The sequence below is a fragment of the Necator americanus genome, chromosome X, assembly GCF_031761385.1.
Source record: "Necator americanus strain Aroian chromosome X, whole genome shotgun sequence".
Lineage (NCBI taxonomy): Eukaryota > Metazoa > Nematoda > Chromadorea > Rhabditida > Ancylostomatidae > Necator > Necator americanus.
This window is the reverse complement of record NC_087376.1, coordinates 34623941-34640660: the sequence shown is the minus strand read 5'-3', so window position 1 is coordinate 34640660 and position 16720 is coordinate 34623941. Positions and strand designations below refer to the sequence as shown.

Here is a 16720-nt window from a genome sequence, read left to right as displayed (position 1 = left end):
GAATCAGCACATGAGAGCAATCAAGGTAAAACTAGTCACACAGTTAATAGAAACACCAAATTTCCATTAAAAAAGAATTTCATTCAAACATTTCAGTAATAAACAGCGATATTTAGACCCTGTATCGTGTAGAGGTAAAATGTACAGAAACTAAATAATCTACAAAGAGTTCTTACAAGCAGCATGCATAGTCGCGTAAGTTAACTCCTCCACCACACAGTTCATCGCAGATGAAACAGAACTGGTCTGAGTCAATGTTTCCAGGTATCTTAAAAAAACAAGTATACGGCATTCTGTGCTAGAAAGGTGAAAAACAACAATCTGAGAGAAAAAAGGACCCAGTGGTGTCGATGTCGCCCGTGATCGTCGGGTTGTTGCACAGTCTTGCATGAAATTTTCTCTTCGATATTGCGAGCACATGTAACCTGAACTCAACAATATCGCTACATCAACTTCTAAATCCTTTCTCTATACGTCTAAATGTGGCAAATCATTGTTCAGCTATCTTTTTTTTTCCAGCTCCAACAAGGAGAGATACATAAAAAGCGTTTAAAAAAACACCAACACAACACTGTAGTCAGCTATCATGCGAATTTCAAAGCGCTAAGTAACATTAACTACTAGTTGTTAGGTTCTCTTCGCAAAAGACAAGCCACTAAAACACAGGAAGGATGCCAATTTTGTGTCGACGGTTGCGACGCGGCGCGCCACGTTGGAGCACACTAACCTCAGGCTCCCATTGCTTTCTATTCATTATTATGAGACCGTATCATGCAATGCTTTTGCTTTTCACATAGCGTAGTTATTTCAGAGTCTAATCGTTGTCCAATGCAATATAAAATGTGGAAGTACAGCAAAGTGACTTCCTGCAGTACTGATCTGAAAATAGATTGGCTCAGAACTTCAATTCTTGAGCACGGATATTCAAGAGTGAAGGTTTAAAATGAGTTGTCCTCCACGAATCGCTTTGAGTACTTTCATGAAGAACAAAGAATTCTTGTAACTAGAGTCTTCATGAAAGGAGCCTGTTTGATGCTTTTATGTCGCAATTAATAATTTAAGGGAGCCATGATATAATGAATGGGCAGGCAAACAGCATCGCATTCATATCTGCTTTTTGTGTGCAAGCCGATAGGGACCATGGTGCAGGGTATACTTTGCTAGATTTAGACCAGTTTCTTCATTTAATACTGAATTATCAATCATGTGCAGCCTCATATCCTAGTTCGGTTTCATGACTGTACTTCATATCCTACGTGCTTTATTTTGATAACTGGAGGACGACAGATGTAACGACTGGACATGTTTTGATCTTCTTCTTCTTCTTCTTCCTAGCGTTTGTCCGGCGTTGTTGCAGGGTCCGCTTTTCTGCTTCTTGTCTTCCATTTGGTTCTATCCATTGCATCAGCCGTACACAAACGTGCATCTATCATATCCAGCTTCACACGGTCTAACCAACGAATCTTTGGCCTCCCGCGCGGCCTCACTCCTGAAACGTCGAGCTTCAGAGCGGTTTTGGCAACAGAATCTTCCTCCCGCCGCAATACGTGACCAAACCATCTCAGTCGCGCCTCCTTCATCTTCTCAGTTATCGGGACGACACTGAAGATGGAGCGCACAGTGTCGTTGGATACTTTCTCTTTTAGCGTCACACCTATCGTCCACCTCAACATCCGCATTTCCATAGCGTGCAGCACTCTTTCCAAGGCTTTCGTTGTCGGCCAGCACTCGCATCCGTAAAGGGCAACAGGACGCACAACCGTCCTGTAGATCTTCGACTTCAGTCGAACAGGGACTTTCTTGTCGCACAGTACCCCTGTTGCCATTTTCCATTTCATCCATGCAGCATTAACACGTGCTCGACCTTCTTGATCAATGTCGCCTGTGGAAGTCACTTTGGATCCAAGGTACTTGAAGCAGTTCACCTTGTTTAATTCGGTGCCATCAACACGAATTGAACCATCCTCTATCCTTGGTCCGCACTCCATGTACTCAGTTTTCGATGTGTTGAGGCACAATCCATATTGCTGCAGCTGATCCTTCCAAGACTGCACTTGTTTCTGAAGATCATCTCGAGACTCCGACGCGAGCATGACATCGTCGGCAAAGAGTAGAGTCCACGGATACTGCTTCTGGATTTCCTTCGTTATCGTGTCCATGCACAGTATGAACAGCAGAGGTGAGAGGGATGAACCCTGATGAACCCCTACTCGTACAGGGAATGGCCTGCTTGTTCCAACAGCACATCGTACAACGCTGGTAGGCTTCGCATAAAGCAGCTTCGTCCACCTCACATATTCTTCTGGTACTCTATGCGACCTCATAGACATCCATAACAGCTCATGTGGGACACGGTCGAAAGCTTTCTCGAGATCGAGAAAAGCAAGATGCACACTGCGGTTCTTCTCTCGATGTTTCTCCAGGAGGATTCGGACAGCATGGATAGCATCTATAGTGCTGCAGTCCTTCACAAAACCGCACTGGTTGAGTGAAACGCTAACAATTTTCCTCAGACGAGCTTCCAGGACACGCTCAAAAATCTTCATCGTATGGCAGAGCAGTCGTATAGGCCTGTACGAGGTGCAGTCAGCAATGTCTCCTTTCCCTTTCCAGACAGGCACGGTCACGGAAGTTTGCCAAACGTCTGGAGTCCGTCCTTCTGCAACGATCTTGTTAAGTAGAGTTGCGAGCCACATGGACCCTCGATCTCCTAGCAGCTTCCAGATATCAACAGGTATGTCATCAGGACCGGTTGCCTTGTTCGACTTCATTTTTGCGAGGGCAGCACTGACTTCGACGGCAGTAATTGGTAGAACAGGACCCTCGACGCTAGGAACGGTTGGGATGGGAGGATGACAGAACTCTTCGTTACACAAGTGATTGTAGTACTCTCGCCACCTCTCCAGGATCTGACCAGAGCGGCGCAGAACGGCTCCATCAGCTCCTTTAACGATCTTGGTGTGCTCCATATCCAACGTTGAGCGATGACGTGCTCTGACTAAACGATACACTGCCCGCTCGCCTTCTCTGGTATCAAGCATGTCGTACACAGCCTTGTAGCGGTCCGACTTCGCCTTGGAGACTGCCTTCTTAGCCTCCCTCTTCGCCGCTAGGTAAGCACCCCGATCTTCAGGCTGACGCGTCCTCCACCAGAGCTTATACTTGGACTTCTTCTCACGAATTGCCGCCTCAACTTCCTCGTTCCAAAACCACGTAGCCTTTTGTACCTTTGGCTTACCTAGAGTCGTCTTTCCAAGAGTGTTTTCCGCGGTCAAGCGTATAACGCTGGAAGTAGACAACCACATTTCCTCCGCACTACGAGTAGGGTGGGGAAGTGTAGATGGAGCCACGGACGCGAAAAATACCTCCTTTCGATCCTTCAGATTCCACCATTTGATGCGCTGTGTTTCAGTCCTTGGATGTCTCTTCCTTGGACGGGAGATTTTCAAGTCCATAACGAGCAGATGGTGTTGGGCAGCGACATGACCTGTAGGGATGACTTTTGAATCCTGCAGAAGTCGGCGACCTCGTCGGCGTAACATCCAGAAATCTATTTGTGTTTCACGACCGCCGCTGGTGTACATGATCAAATGCGATTTTCTTTTCCGATACTGCGTGTTAGCAATGATCAAGTCACTTGCAACCGCATACTCCAGGATTCGCAACCCGTCGTCGTTACGAGCTCCATAGCCGTATCCACCATGACAACTCTCGAATCCGTCTTTCTGGGAACCGACATGTCCGTTGAAGTCTCCTCCGATTAAAAGTACTTCTTCGCTTTCCAGGGATTGGACGTACTGCTCCAGATCTTCCCAAAAGCACGCCTTCTCTTCTTCACTACAGCCCATCTGTGGCGCATAAGCAGAGACGACTCGCAATTCCACTTCTCCTGTATCTACTTTTACAGCCATCAAGCGATCCGATAGTCGATCCACCGCTGTGACGCTATTTCTAAACGACTCGTTCAATATGATACCAACGCCGTTGCGATTTGATGTGCCGTGGTAGATCAGCTTGTAGTCATCGCCTAATTCCCTTGCCTTGGAGCCTTTCCAGCGAGTCTCCTGTACACAACATATGTCAACACGGCGTTTTCTGAGACTGTCTGCCAGTTCACGACTTCTTCCAGTAAGCGTCCCAACGTTAAGTGTTGCCAAGCGCACTGGATGTTGCTGGCGATGGCGGACTAACTTCTTTGGCCGGCTTCGTCCTCTAGCCGGTAGCCCTCGCATATTTGCCACATTGCCCGGGCGAGGACAATGCGCGTCGCTTCTGGGGTACGCCCTAGCTTCTGAAGAACACATAGTAGACATTAGCAGTATGACGCGACGGGGGTGTTGTCCTCGGTTGGCTTGTCGCACTAGCAAGCTAGCAGCCTGGCACCGGAATCGTCGTACTACCTCCTCACTTAGCTAGCCTGTAGCCTTGGCCCAAGGACCGGGCTACTAGCCGGACACCTTTGTGGCATGGTTGAACCTGCCGAGACGAAGTCTCGCCACCATAGCTGCCCGACGGCCAGGGCCACCGCTGCGCCGCTTTGAGGCGTGAGGTAGGATTTGCATGTTTGTGAAATATAAAATTAAACAGAATCTGATCCAAAAAATGCCAGTGCATGTTGAGAAAAAAGTGACGAGATGAATGAAGAAATTTCAATTGCGTTTGAAAGAAGTTACCGATGTGTGTCAGTAGTTTATTCAAAACGTCGAAACATAGATGCTCCGGAAAAGATGTGATAGAGGAGGAGATAATTAAGACTCGAAATTGTTTTAGTTCACGGCGCTGTGGAGGCAGTAGTTGGAACCGAGCTGCAAACGTCGCAAACTGCAGCGATGGGTGGTGCCAGCAGAGATTTCACCACGCTCCTAGCCGCTATGCTCCACCAGCTCCTAGAGAGAAGCCGCAATTGCGTACGTGATTCATGTCGTTTTGACCTTGCTATACGATCGTGCAATGAAAATGATTCTATATATCTCGTGATTTTTTTTTGCTGGAAAAAGCAGTGTTTAAAATCCACGCAAATCCTTTAATCCAATGAAGACGAGTTTTAGAATATCTGATCTGTTTTTGTCAATGAGAAAGAACTCATTTCGCAGCCACAAATGAAGTGAAGGGAAACATCTGCTTTCGTTTGTTCGTTTCCGCCAGAATTCTATAAATTACATTTCCATGTTGAAGATGACCAAACACTTAAAAGGCATCACCCCACGAATTTGGGGTGGTGCGGATTTCACGTGGAGAGTTCCTATACGGGGTCGTAGATTATGGAGAGGAGGGTAATTCCGTCCATTGCTTCATAATTGCCGTAAAAAAACGGCCCGGAAGATGCGGCGCATGCACAAGGCTGGCGCGCTCCAGTCGAACTCGTTGTGGAAAATAGCGCGCCGGAACGCTCGAAGTCGTATCTTCCGGGCCGTTTTTTTCACGGCAATTAGGTAGAAATAGACGGAATCACTCTTCTCTCTATAATCTACGACTCCGTATAGGCATAACCCACCTGAAACGCGCACCACCCCAGATTCGTGGCGTGATACCTTTAAACAAGACTAAAACACTACTATCGTGATTGATCCATTAATAAATATTCGAACAGCGTCCACTAACGCTACTTCAGTCCATGATCCACTTACTGAGATGCTAACAAAAAATAATAAACTCCAAAAATTCTTTAGTAAGGAAATGGAAACAGATGTCCCTGCTCTAAGCTGAGGTTTTCCCCTTCATATGGGCTACAGAAGTTAGCGATTTTTAAGAAGGAGCTTGCAAATAACAGTAAAAATTGTACTGGAGCAATACTCACAAATGTTCCACGATAGAGAGCTCTGAAACGAGGTGCATAAGTTTCGTAAGCAGTCAGCGAAACAGTAAGGTGTTTAAAACCTGCCCATTATGACATATCTGATCAGAACGTCTGGTTTCGCTTGTTTGTTTCTTGTATAAACACAGTGAATCTATTCTCAAACGCTTGAGAACGGACTCATTATGTTGGTAGTAGGAGATCATCAAACCCAAGATGATGAATCTGTGGTCGCCAGAATCTTATAAATTACTTTCCCATGTTGAAGATGACCAGACACTTAAACAAGAGTAAGACACTACAACCATGATTGAACCAGTAACAGTAATGAATGTCCAAACAGGATCCGCTAGCGCTACTTCAATCCTTCATCCACTTATTGAGGTGCCATTAAAAAATACATAAACTTCAGAAATTTTTGGTGAAGAAATGGAAACAGATGTCCCTACTCTATGCTCAGAATTTCCCCTTCTGCTTGTCATATGGACTGTGAGTGTTAACGTGTTAGTGTGTATTGGAGCAATACTCACAAACATTCCCAGATAAAAAGCTCTGAAATGAGGTGCTTCCGTCTAGTATGCAGTCAATGGAACAGTAAAGTGATTAAAATGTGTTCAATATAACATATTTGGTCAGGAAATGATGAAACGATGATATCCACAACATTTCAAGGAAGTTAACAATATACAGCTCCACAAGCCATTCCATCCCTGAGGAGATGCCTCGCTCTAACGTTGCGCCGGGACGCAATCGCCGAAACAAAAGTTGCGTTCCACCTGTGTTTTGATGGCTTGTTCGCAAAAGAATATAGTTACAGTTAAAAGATATGATATGGCGGTCATTGCCAACTTTATACTCATCTCACCATTCACACAGATCCATAGATGCGATTGTCGGCGCCGGTGCTCTGACCCCCTTCACTTTTGAATGGTGGGGGGAAAGGACCTCCTTCACTTTTATACGGTTGGCGAAATTACAACTTCACTTTTGGACGGCTGGCGAAAGGGACCTCCTTCACCTGAGCTGCACCTCATGAGCTAAACCCCCTCTACCTGAGGAGGGTCCGGCTCGACCCTACAGCACCTATCCACAGATCGATTAGACTTGGCATGAATCCTTCCTCTTTTTGACACATTTTCGGACGGAACATAAAACATAGGACAGACATTCTTCGGAAGGTGGGAAGAGTATTTAACTGGCTCCCGCCACGGAGTAGCAAAGACCTGCCAATCTTTCAAGGAGCTAACCAAAATGAATGGTTATGAATATGCAAATTTTCTTGCACCCATGCATTTTTATGGAATACTGCAAAACCCCACGTAAAAAAAGAAAAGTCAGAAAGAAAAAGAACTGGGAACATACCTTATCCACCTTCAAAGTGCAGTAATCACATTCATAGCCAGAGAATAAGTGTATCCTACATGAGGCACAGTAAAACCCACGATCAACGAAGTTAACTCGTGTCCAGAAGTGTCCAGCTAAAATCACGTTCAAAATGAACTTAAAATAATCCTGCATTTCTACATTCAGGAATTTAGAAGATGCAGAGGAACTCAACTCTCACTAGTATCTGAACTTACAGCCGGCTGCGGGAGGCTCCGCCCCTTGGACCAATGCTAGCGCGCCACGAAATTCAGAATACTACAGCGAGTAACAACTTCCTCCGCTGTTTTAGAGGAATAAGGTTAGAGAAATGTAGGAGATGACTGATTTACGGTGGTTCACGTACTCCTACCATAAAACGAACAAGGAGAATATCACAATAAACCATAATCGAAGAAAGGAAGGAAGTATGATCTCTGAATTTCAAACTGAGTAAGGGATGAGACTAGAATTTGGGTTTTTTATCCTCACCTTGCAGCTGAGAAAGATCACTTCAGGTAACTACGTAGCCTACCTTTTTTCTTCCTCTGTCCAGTTTTCTTCTCGTTGTTCCACTTGTTTATGCATTGATCTCCTAAGTTTTTTTTTTTGTTGAGCAGAGATTTGAGGTTTGAAAGTGGTAAAATTCGGTAACACGAGTGGTCATGCTTTTGCACAGACGAAAGACGGGAATTAAATCAAATTTTAAGATTCAATATTCAGAAAAGTATTCAATGTCGGCAAATTTCGTAAGTTTACTTCCTGTGGAAAGCGCTAGACCTAATTTTGAATATGAAGAGAGTTTGATTTCAATTTCTGTCTCCAAAATCGGCTAAATAGTAGCCTTGAAAGCGAATCTAAAGAAACTAAAACAAAGTCGATTGAAAATATTTACGAGTTGAAACTTCAAGTAAAGTCTGAAAACCCTATCTAGTTTTGTCATGTATCGCACTGGCTTACCTTCGTGCTTTTCTCAATATTTTGTACCAATGCTAGATCAGTATAATCCAAGATGTTTTGTAGAAAAAGTATCTTCCCCAACTAGAAAGAGACACTGAAGAAGTCTTTACTTTCATTTGAGTAAACCTCCACTATTTTGTCTATGCGAATTGTGTCCCTTTAGCTTCAATGTTCTTGTCATATATTAACGTGATGTAAGTGCCGATTACAGTACGAATTTGATTGCAAAACACAATTGCATGCTGGGAAGTAAAGGCAGAGTGAAAAAAGGAAAGTAAGGTTAAGAAAAAGAGTGAAAAAGCAGAAACAAAAAAGAAAGGATTCAGGAACACTGAGACACTCGAAAATGAAACAAACATGAATGAAGTAAGCGTGTGGTACAGGGGATAAAACGTGCTGCATAAATAAAAACAAAGAAGCTGGAAGCGAAAATCTTTCTGAGGAGGCAAAAAGAATAAAATCTAGAAAAAGCACAAAAATACAACTTTGAAAGACGGAAAAACAAGACAGAATAATCATAAAAAGCAAAACAATGAATTAACATAAAACAATAAGACAGAGAAACAATAAAAGTAGGACGGAGAAACAAGACAAGTAAGAACAGGTGATGCAAATGATGAAAGGAGATGAAAATACAAATTAAATAAAGAAAGCAATGCAAGAGCAAATGGAAAAACTTGAAAAAAACTGGACAGAGTAAGAGTAAAAGATGTTAGCTATGGAATTCACTGAAGTAATCGTCTCTAGCTGCAAGATAGGGATCAGAAACCCCAAATTCTATTTTCATCCTTTGAATTAAAGTTTACTGTGATATTCTTTTCGTGTTTTATGGTACGAATTCGTAAACTACCGTAATACACTCGTCTTCTAGCTTTTTCCAAGGTTAATCTTCTGATGCAGCAGAGGAATTACTTACTCACTGTACCGTTTGAATTTCGCGGCGCGTTAGCATTGGGGCCCATCCAAATCTACTTAAACGGCTGCGCGGACGGTCGCGTAGCGGCAGGCTGGCTCGCTGCTGGCTCTTATGTGTCTGCGGCTGCATCACATTCGTGAGAGCATGTGATTGCGAGAATTCGTCGTGAACTCGCCTCGAAGATAGAAGACTTCTACCTTCTATCAAAGCAACGGAAGGAATCCTTCTACTACTTGTGAGTTCGACAAGAGAGCAGATCTCTACATTTAAAAATGAAAGCTAGTATGCTAGCATAAGAGCATAGAAATTACCAATACTTGCTCATGTCATGTTATGTTTGTTCACGGAAAACGTTGAAAAAAGGATATCGATGCTAAAAACCAGGGATAAGCTCGAGAATCTCTGAGAGCCTTCATCTCTGCTGCCTGTTCTCATGTATCTAAATTCTCATGATTAATTTTTGTGAATCTTCACAGAGCGTAAGAATAGACTGGTGTTTAACGTTGAAATCATAATACCAATTCATTTCTCTATGTTTTTCAGATACTATCTGATGACCACTTTAAATAAGCTTTGCTTTATATTTGTGTTAATGTCCACCATCGTTTCCTCATTTGTTTTAGATAGTTCACCCTCGAATCATTATAGAACGCAAGAGACATGTTTGTCCATAAAAGCATATCATAGATAGCCATTCAGCAAACATCTTCCAGACGTCTGCACAATTCAAGTCCACATGTTTTTGAAAAAATACATGAAAAAGAAATCTAAGAAAAAATACTTCTAAAAGCGAGATTAGAGCTAGCTGCAAGCAAACAACTTTTAGATGTAGCAAAAAGATATGCTAAAAGTTGCGGAAGTAAGAATTGCCTAAGTCCCTGCCAAACTCAATGCCAGCACATGTCATAACGTCATGTTCTAACCAACATTGTCAGCTACACACACATTTCAGTAACCTACAATGCAGTGTGCAAACTATTAGATGAACGTTACTAGCTATCGAGTACACATATGCTATCTTTGCTCACGGTGGAAGAAGTACTAGAAACAACAACATAACGATGCTGTGCTATTTAACAACAAACAACAGAATTGGTCATGCTCCCTTATTCACTTTTCAAGTTCTAAATTCTATTCATTCAAATCAAAACGAATTCGTACACATACCTTAGCGGAGCTCCAAGTCCGCTAAAGAGCCGGAAACGCGGTAAAACTGGCCACGACCCAGCGCGCTCAAAACCTACTAGAGCGGCTGCCGCGCGACCGCCCGCGCAGTCGTTTAAGTAGATTTGGGTGAGGCCTAGCATTGGTCGAAGTGGTGGAGGCTCCCGCAGCCGGGTGTGTTTACATACGAGTCTCAACACCCACCGTTTCAAATCCATAATTTTCGCTAACTCCAAGAAAGCTGGCATTTACATATAGTACGGTCAAAATGACATGAAGAACGATGCTGTCGCGTAAGCAAATGCACTCGAAGCGCTGCAGTGGAGCGTAGCGGCTATGATCGTGGTGAAACATTTACTGGCACCACTCTTCGCTGCAGTTCTCGATATTCCCACCCCGATTCCAACGGTTGTCTACGCCACGCCGCTTCGAGCGCGACCGCTTACGTAAGTGCACCGTGCTTTATGTCTGTTTGACCTGAGTTTATCTGCACAGGAAAAAGACAAAGGATAACTGTGGAAAGTTGAAAGCATAGGTGCGATAGGGAGAAGAAGGACCCTCTTCAAGTGAAGGGAGTTTAGCCCATGGAGTGCAGTTCAAGTGAATGTGGTCCTTCGACAACCGTTCAAAAGTGAAGGGGGTAACTTCACCAACTGTTCAAGGGTGAAGGGGGTCAGAGCACAGGCTCCGAATATCGCATCTATGGTTGAAAGCTACCAATGTATATAACTTAGGTGTAGTAATGCTACTTTCCACCATTTCTTACAATACTGTTTCCTCATAATAATTAATTTTAACCAAATAATCAGTTTTTGTCTGTAAACAAACGAAGAGTAGGGTTGGAGAGTGCGTGAACTTGTTCACCTGGTTGCTGAGGTAGTTGAGATGGGTCACTCTGCTGTGCTAGGATCGACCTGTGCTTGCTTGGACGCGCTGTGCTTCTACGGCATCCAAAATGACCATAGAGTAAAAAATCATTCTTAAGTGGCGAATGGCTTCCCCGTTTGAAAACCATCTCAGAAGGTTATAGTTCATCAATCGACAGATCATTACTGGAAAAGAATAGCTGAAAGAGTCGGGCCCTAAGACCTAAGTGTCAATCTTAGAAGATGTACGACATGTAGGCTAACGAGGGGTAAAGTGTAGCTGGGGGAGGGGGGCACTCTAACGCACCCAAATCGAACTGCTTTCCTACTGTATTCGGAGGGGCGGTTTGAAGAGGGTCGTGGCTAGAACTTGCACTTGACTGTGCCAGTGCTGTACCTGCACCCAGAACGCGAAAAAGGCAATGGAGCTTAACAGGCGCAAAGACGTCCATAGAACACGTTAACCGTTCTCGTCGTTAAATCATTCCATTTGCTTAAATGATGCTGACTCTAACTTGCTGACTCTTCGTGACTTCATTCAGATTACTGATTACCACTTGGCCGGAGCTTACATCAAAGTCGAAGGAGGAATTCGGCGAATGGCTCGCTGATCGTGGACTGCGGTGGAAGGAGCGACTTTGCCCCAACTGCGGAAATCCAGTTGAAGTCGCGAAGCAGACGCATATGAACAGCCTTCATAAGGGTTAACCTAACGGCCTTCCTTAGGGCCACCAACTTGCGAATACAAATCGAAAATGTGTGAATAAAAGTTATTCCATGCATGCTTGATCGTGTACTGCTTTGAAATTCATTTTTGGTTCTTTTTTTTTCTTTGGAAGTAACACATGATGTGACTTATTTATTTCTCGTAAGCTTGTTCGGAGTAAAACATAATTGGGTATGCCCACTCAATAACTTCCTTGTTTCTGGAAGTAAATAACTAAATCAGTCGGGGCCCTAAGATCCAAGCATTAGTCTTAGAGCATCTATGACATTTAAGCTAAAGTTACTAAGAGAAAAAAGTAAGACATCGTACAGAAGTAAGGGCGCCACTGAGTGGTCCCCACAACTATATTTTTCCCTTGTTTAGAAGATTTGGTAAAGTTAAAACAGTAGTAGTTCCAGTTCTGTCTTCCTTTTCATTTAGTAGATTCAACCTACATGTCGTGGATCTAAGACTGTTGCTTAGGTCTTAGGGTCCCCACTGACTCAGCTACTCAATTGTGCTCCCTGACCTTTGTCGCGCTCTGGGTGCATGTGCAGTACTGGCACAGTCGAAGTTCCCGCCACGATTCTCTTCAAATGGTCACTCCAGATACGGTTCGATTTGGGTGCGCCAGGGTGGCCTTGCCAACTACATTTCGCCCGGCTAAATCTACTAGGAAAAAAGGAAGACAGAGCTGAAACTGCTATTGTTTTAACTTTACCAAAGCTTCGGAACAAGCTTATTAGAAGTGAATAGCTAAATCATATCTATCTTCCAAAGAAAAAAAAAGAACCGAAAATGGATCCCATACCAATCCACTATCACCAAGCACGTATGCAACAACTTTTATTGACACATTTTTCATTTGTATTCGCAAGCTGGTGCGCCTAAAGAAGTCCACTGTGTTATCATTCATGAAGGCTGTTCACATTCGTCTGATTCGTGACTTTATTTCCACAGATCCACAGTGGGAATTTTCACAGTCGGAGCAAGATCACTGCTTCCACAGCGAGCTACGATCAGCGACCCACTCATCAAATCCCTCCTTGGACTTTGATGCAAGCTCCAGCTACGTAGTAACAAGAGTGAAGACGCCAAGAGTCAGCAAATCAGTTGCAGAACGCGAATAAAAAGGTTTAACGAGAAGAACAGTTTCCGTGCTTTATGGTCACTTTGTATCAGCAGATGTACAACGCGTCTACGCGAGCACAGGTCGATCCTAGCGCGGCATGGTACCCCCAACTACCTTAGCAGCTTTATCTGTTTCCTTATCTGATTACTCAATAGCCTGTAATGAAAACATGGAATGGAAAATGCAAAAAAAGTGTGAAACCAAGTAATTCGTGCCGACAAAACAACTCTGAAACTGTAATTTACCACATTTTAATAAAGCTAATACGGATCTAATTCTCCCAAGTGATAGTTACAGTTGTGAATTTTGATGGACAAATGGAAGACAAAGAAGGAGTCCTCCTATAGTCGAGTCAGAACTACATGAAGGACGGTGCACTTGCGTATGCGCTTGTGCTTGAAGCGGTGCAGTGGAGCGTAGCGGTTAGAATCGAGTTGGGACCATCGCGAAATGCAGCCATGAACTGTGGTAGGCAAGGGTCCTCACTCGATCCTAACCGCTACGCTCCACTGCACTACTTCAAGTGCAGCCGCTTACGCAACTGCATCGTGCTTCATGTCGTTTTGACCTATTATAAATATCATATGCTAGAATCGTTAGATGGACAAAACAACTCTTGAAGTAAAAAGACTACAAAGGAGTGTACCGTAGTTTAAAACTGTATTTCTGCCTTACGTTACGTAAAACTAGAATATGAAATGAAGCATTAGCTCAACATTCTAGAAAGTTATACAGAAATCTACTAAGAGCGGTTTGAGAAAGATACCAACCACACTGGTGAACATATAAACCCAAAAAAATGGACCCAAAAACATACAATCCTAAAAAAAAATGAATGCTCACAGCAACAAACCTTTCATCGAAGTCGAATTGTTGATAGATTTGAGTTTCCGCTCTTCCAGTAACTTTCGAAAAGCACAGATCACTATCATGACAACTAATACGAATAGGAAAGCGACGACTAGCTCTTCGTAAGGAAGCATTCTAAGATTTTTAGCAGAAAATGTGTATGTTCGACCAACTCCTTGATAGGAGGCAGAAAACGCATTTTAACGCATAGCGGAACATCAGCTGCTCCTTCAAATTTTACTAACTCGAAAACGAAGTCAACAAAACCAGCGTCCAATCGCGCGCGCTGCGGTGCGACGCGTCGCGGTTACCACAGGCAAAGGCGCGCAATTGAAACGTGGAAAATAATCCTGTGTGTTTATTGAATTACCATTAAATGGTACTGAAAGTGAGTAGCTAAGTAATTCTGGGTCCTAAAAGTAAGCATTAATTCTGGAGGAACCGTGGCATGTGGGCTAAGGTTGCTAAAGGCTAAAGTTGGAGGGGGGCATTCAGTGGCGCCCTTATTCCCGAGGCTCTAACTTACTTTTCTAAGCCTAACCTAATTTTTGTCTCTTAGTAACTTAAGTTTACATGTCATAGATCCTCTAAGATTAATGCTTATGCCTTAGGGCACCGACTGATTTGATTATTTACTTCGAGAAATAAGGGCGCCACTGAGTGCCCCAACGACATTCCCCCCATTTTGTTGTAACTCTTGTTTGGTATGAACAGACATAACTTCGCTTTCTTTGCTAGCGTGTGGACGTCTCTCTGAGGGAGCAAACATCGAACTAAACCACCAATTCATTGGCTCGATACGGGTCAAGATTCCAAGGATCTCTGCACACAAAATACTCTCCGAACATGCTCATTGAAAGTGAGTAGCTAAGTCATATCATTCAGTACCTTTAAAGGAGAAAAAGAACTGAAAATGGCCTGAGGGAGGGCTTCCCTGCAGGCTGCAATTGATAGTTACTGACGGACTTTTTGGTCCTGATTATTCTTCCATTTAATGGTCACTGAAACTACCTTGTACTCCAGGCCCCTTTTTCGGGCTGTTAAAATACAGTTTGATTAGAGCACTGTTGAGTGCACCCAACTATCTAAGCTACAAAACTTCTGGTTAGCATTGTCGATTTTCGTAAGATGCGATCGATATTAATGTGAGCGAATAGGGGATGATTGGTATTTCCATTATGGAGGATCGATCGCGGCTACTTTCGATCCACAAGGCGTTCAAAAGGTACTCATACGATGTGCTGCCGCCAATCCAGAGGATTAGTAAGCGTCGATGATTGCGTTGTGCAGTTCCTGACAGCGTTATTACCGCCGCAGTAGCATCGTAGCTCCTTTTCACTTTGTCTTGCCTCGCTCACGCCGCCCTCCGCGCTCATTTCGCCACGACTGTAACTATTATGCTCCCTTATTTGCTTTAAAGGAAACACCCCACGAATCTGAGGTGGTACGGATTTCAGGTGGAGTATTCGTATACGGGATCGTAGATTATGGAGAGAGGTGTGGTTCCGTCCATTTCTTATTAATTGCCGTAAAAAACGGCCCGGAAGATGTGGCACCGCACAGAGGTGGCGCGCTCCAATCGAACTCCTTGTAGAAAATAGTGCGCCGGAACGCTCGAAGCCGTATCTTCCGGCCCGTTTTCTACGGCAATTAGGAGGAAATCACCCTCCTCCCCATAATCTACGACCCCGCATACGAATTCTCCACCGGAAATCCGTATCACTCCAGATTCGTGGGGTGATGCCTTTAAAAAGTAGCCAGCTGTTTATATGATCTGACAAGGAACGTTATCTTTATCAGTGCGATGATGTCGTTCACATCGTATTATGTTAAAACATCATTCTGTGATAACTGCTGGGGAGGAGAGGGGGAACAGGAGGAACACCTATTCTTCGAGTTAAAATTGGGTGAGACGGGTCCTACGGCGTTGAATTCGTGCCCAGAGTAAGATAGCTGTAAAATGGGGTGAGACGGGTTCCACTGCGTTGGATTGGTGCACGAGATCCACAAAGCGGAAGAATGGATTTCCGTGGTTCCTTCGCTTATCTGTTTAACAGCATGCCTCCCTGATGCTGCCAAAATCTTTTCTTCGAAAAGAGGAAACACACTTGCGAACGGCTGCTTAAATACAATACATAGTAGCCAACAGTCTACGCGATCTGACGTAGAGGGTTATTTTTATCACTACGATGGTGATATTCACGTCATTTCATGTTAGCACATCATTCTTTGCTAAGAGCTGAGAACGGAGGAAACTCATACTTCGAATGATGTTTCCAAATTGTGGAAGTTTGAGAGAAATATATTCTCCAAATATAGAACTGAGTGTTTTAACATAATCTTTCATCTATGCTTAAATTTTCGGGTAAAAAAATTGAAGGAAGAGTTGGTAGAAAAAAAACAACTCTATTTTTACAGAAAAAATGTCGCTACTCTTACTTCTTATTGATCGGTGAAGGCGAGCGAAGTGAACACCAAAAAAAGCCTGAAGTCCAGCTTTAGCCGGACGTTCAGGCTGGTTTTTTATAACTCTGCTATTGATGTTGTTGTTCTATGTGTTATTTCTTACTAACTGGCAATTTATGTGGATGCAGCCGCCGCCGAACGCGTTTAACGACGATGTATCATGAAATAGACGATGCTGGAATCTGTCCACGAATGTATGGGGTTAAAGGTGTAGTTCACGAGTAGGAACGTGATAGATGCGTGTAGATGTGTATACGTACATATGAGCGTACACCCAAACGGATACCACGATCATCGAAATTCAGTAGTACGTTACAGCGGTTTGAATTTCACGAAGAGATTATAGTGGTTTTTTTAACGAATAACTCAGTCCACTGTGCGAAAGTTATAGGCTCAGTTTTATTCATTCTCATTGTAAGTCTGATATTCCAAGTTGTTTATGCTAATAACAAACTGGCGTTCTGGTACAGAAAACCTCTTTTAAGATTATTTTCAAGAATGACTG

At 43.6% G+C, this 16720-nt stretch overlaps 3 protein-coding genes across 5 annotated transcripts in view; 1 reads left to right on the top strand and 2 right to left on the bottom strand.

Annotated features, from left to right (window-relative positions):
• RB195_026322 (uncharacterized protein) overlaps positions 1-754 on the bottom strand; it is a gene marked incomplete at both ends in the record, with an annotated part of 7715 nt that extends 6961 nt beyond the window's left edge. The window contains 3 exons of the mRNA XM_064214825.1: positions 177-268; positions 339-425; positions 728-754. Coding sequence (XP_064070706.1) covers positions 177-268; positions 339-425; positions 728-754 — 206 coding nt within the window. The remainder of the gene's footprint in view (positions 1-176; positions 269-338; positions 426-727) is intronic.
• Positions 755-1331: 577 nt separating this feature from the next.
• On the bottom strand, positions 1332-13883 carry RB195_026320 (uncharacterized protein; the record flags this gene model as incomplete). Of its 3 annotated transcripts, none has more annotated exons than XM_064214823.1 (3): positions 1332-4376; positions 7157-7272; positions 13754-13883. In XM_064214823.1, the coding sequence occupies 3 exons, from the start codon at positions 13881-13883 to the stop codon at positions 1332-1334; spliced, it is 3291 nt and encodes a 1096-aa protein (XP_064070702.1). The 3 variants fall into 3 exon arrangements, with proteins under 3 accessions (XP_064070702.1, XP_064070705.1, XP_064070703.1); XM_064214821.1 differs by lacking the exon at positions 1332-4376 and adding an exon at positions 7037-7099; XM_064214822.1 differs by lacking the exons at positions 7157-7272; positions 13754-13883 and having other exon boundaries at positions 1332-4304.
• RB195_026321 (uncharacterized protein) lies at positions 10533-11770 on the top strand (the record flags this gene model as incomplete). The annotated part of the gene is made up of 2 exons (XM_064214824.1): positions 10533-10642; positions 11605-11770. 2 exons carry the CDS (start codon positions 10533-10535, stop codon positions 11768-11770), a joined length of 276 nt encoding a protein of 91 aa, XP_064070704.1.
• Positions 13884-16720: the final 2837 nt, after the last annotated feature.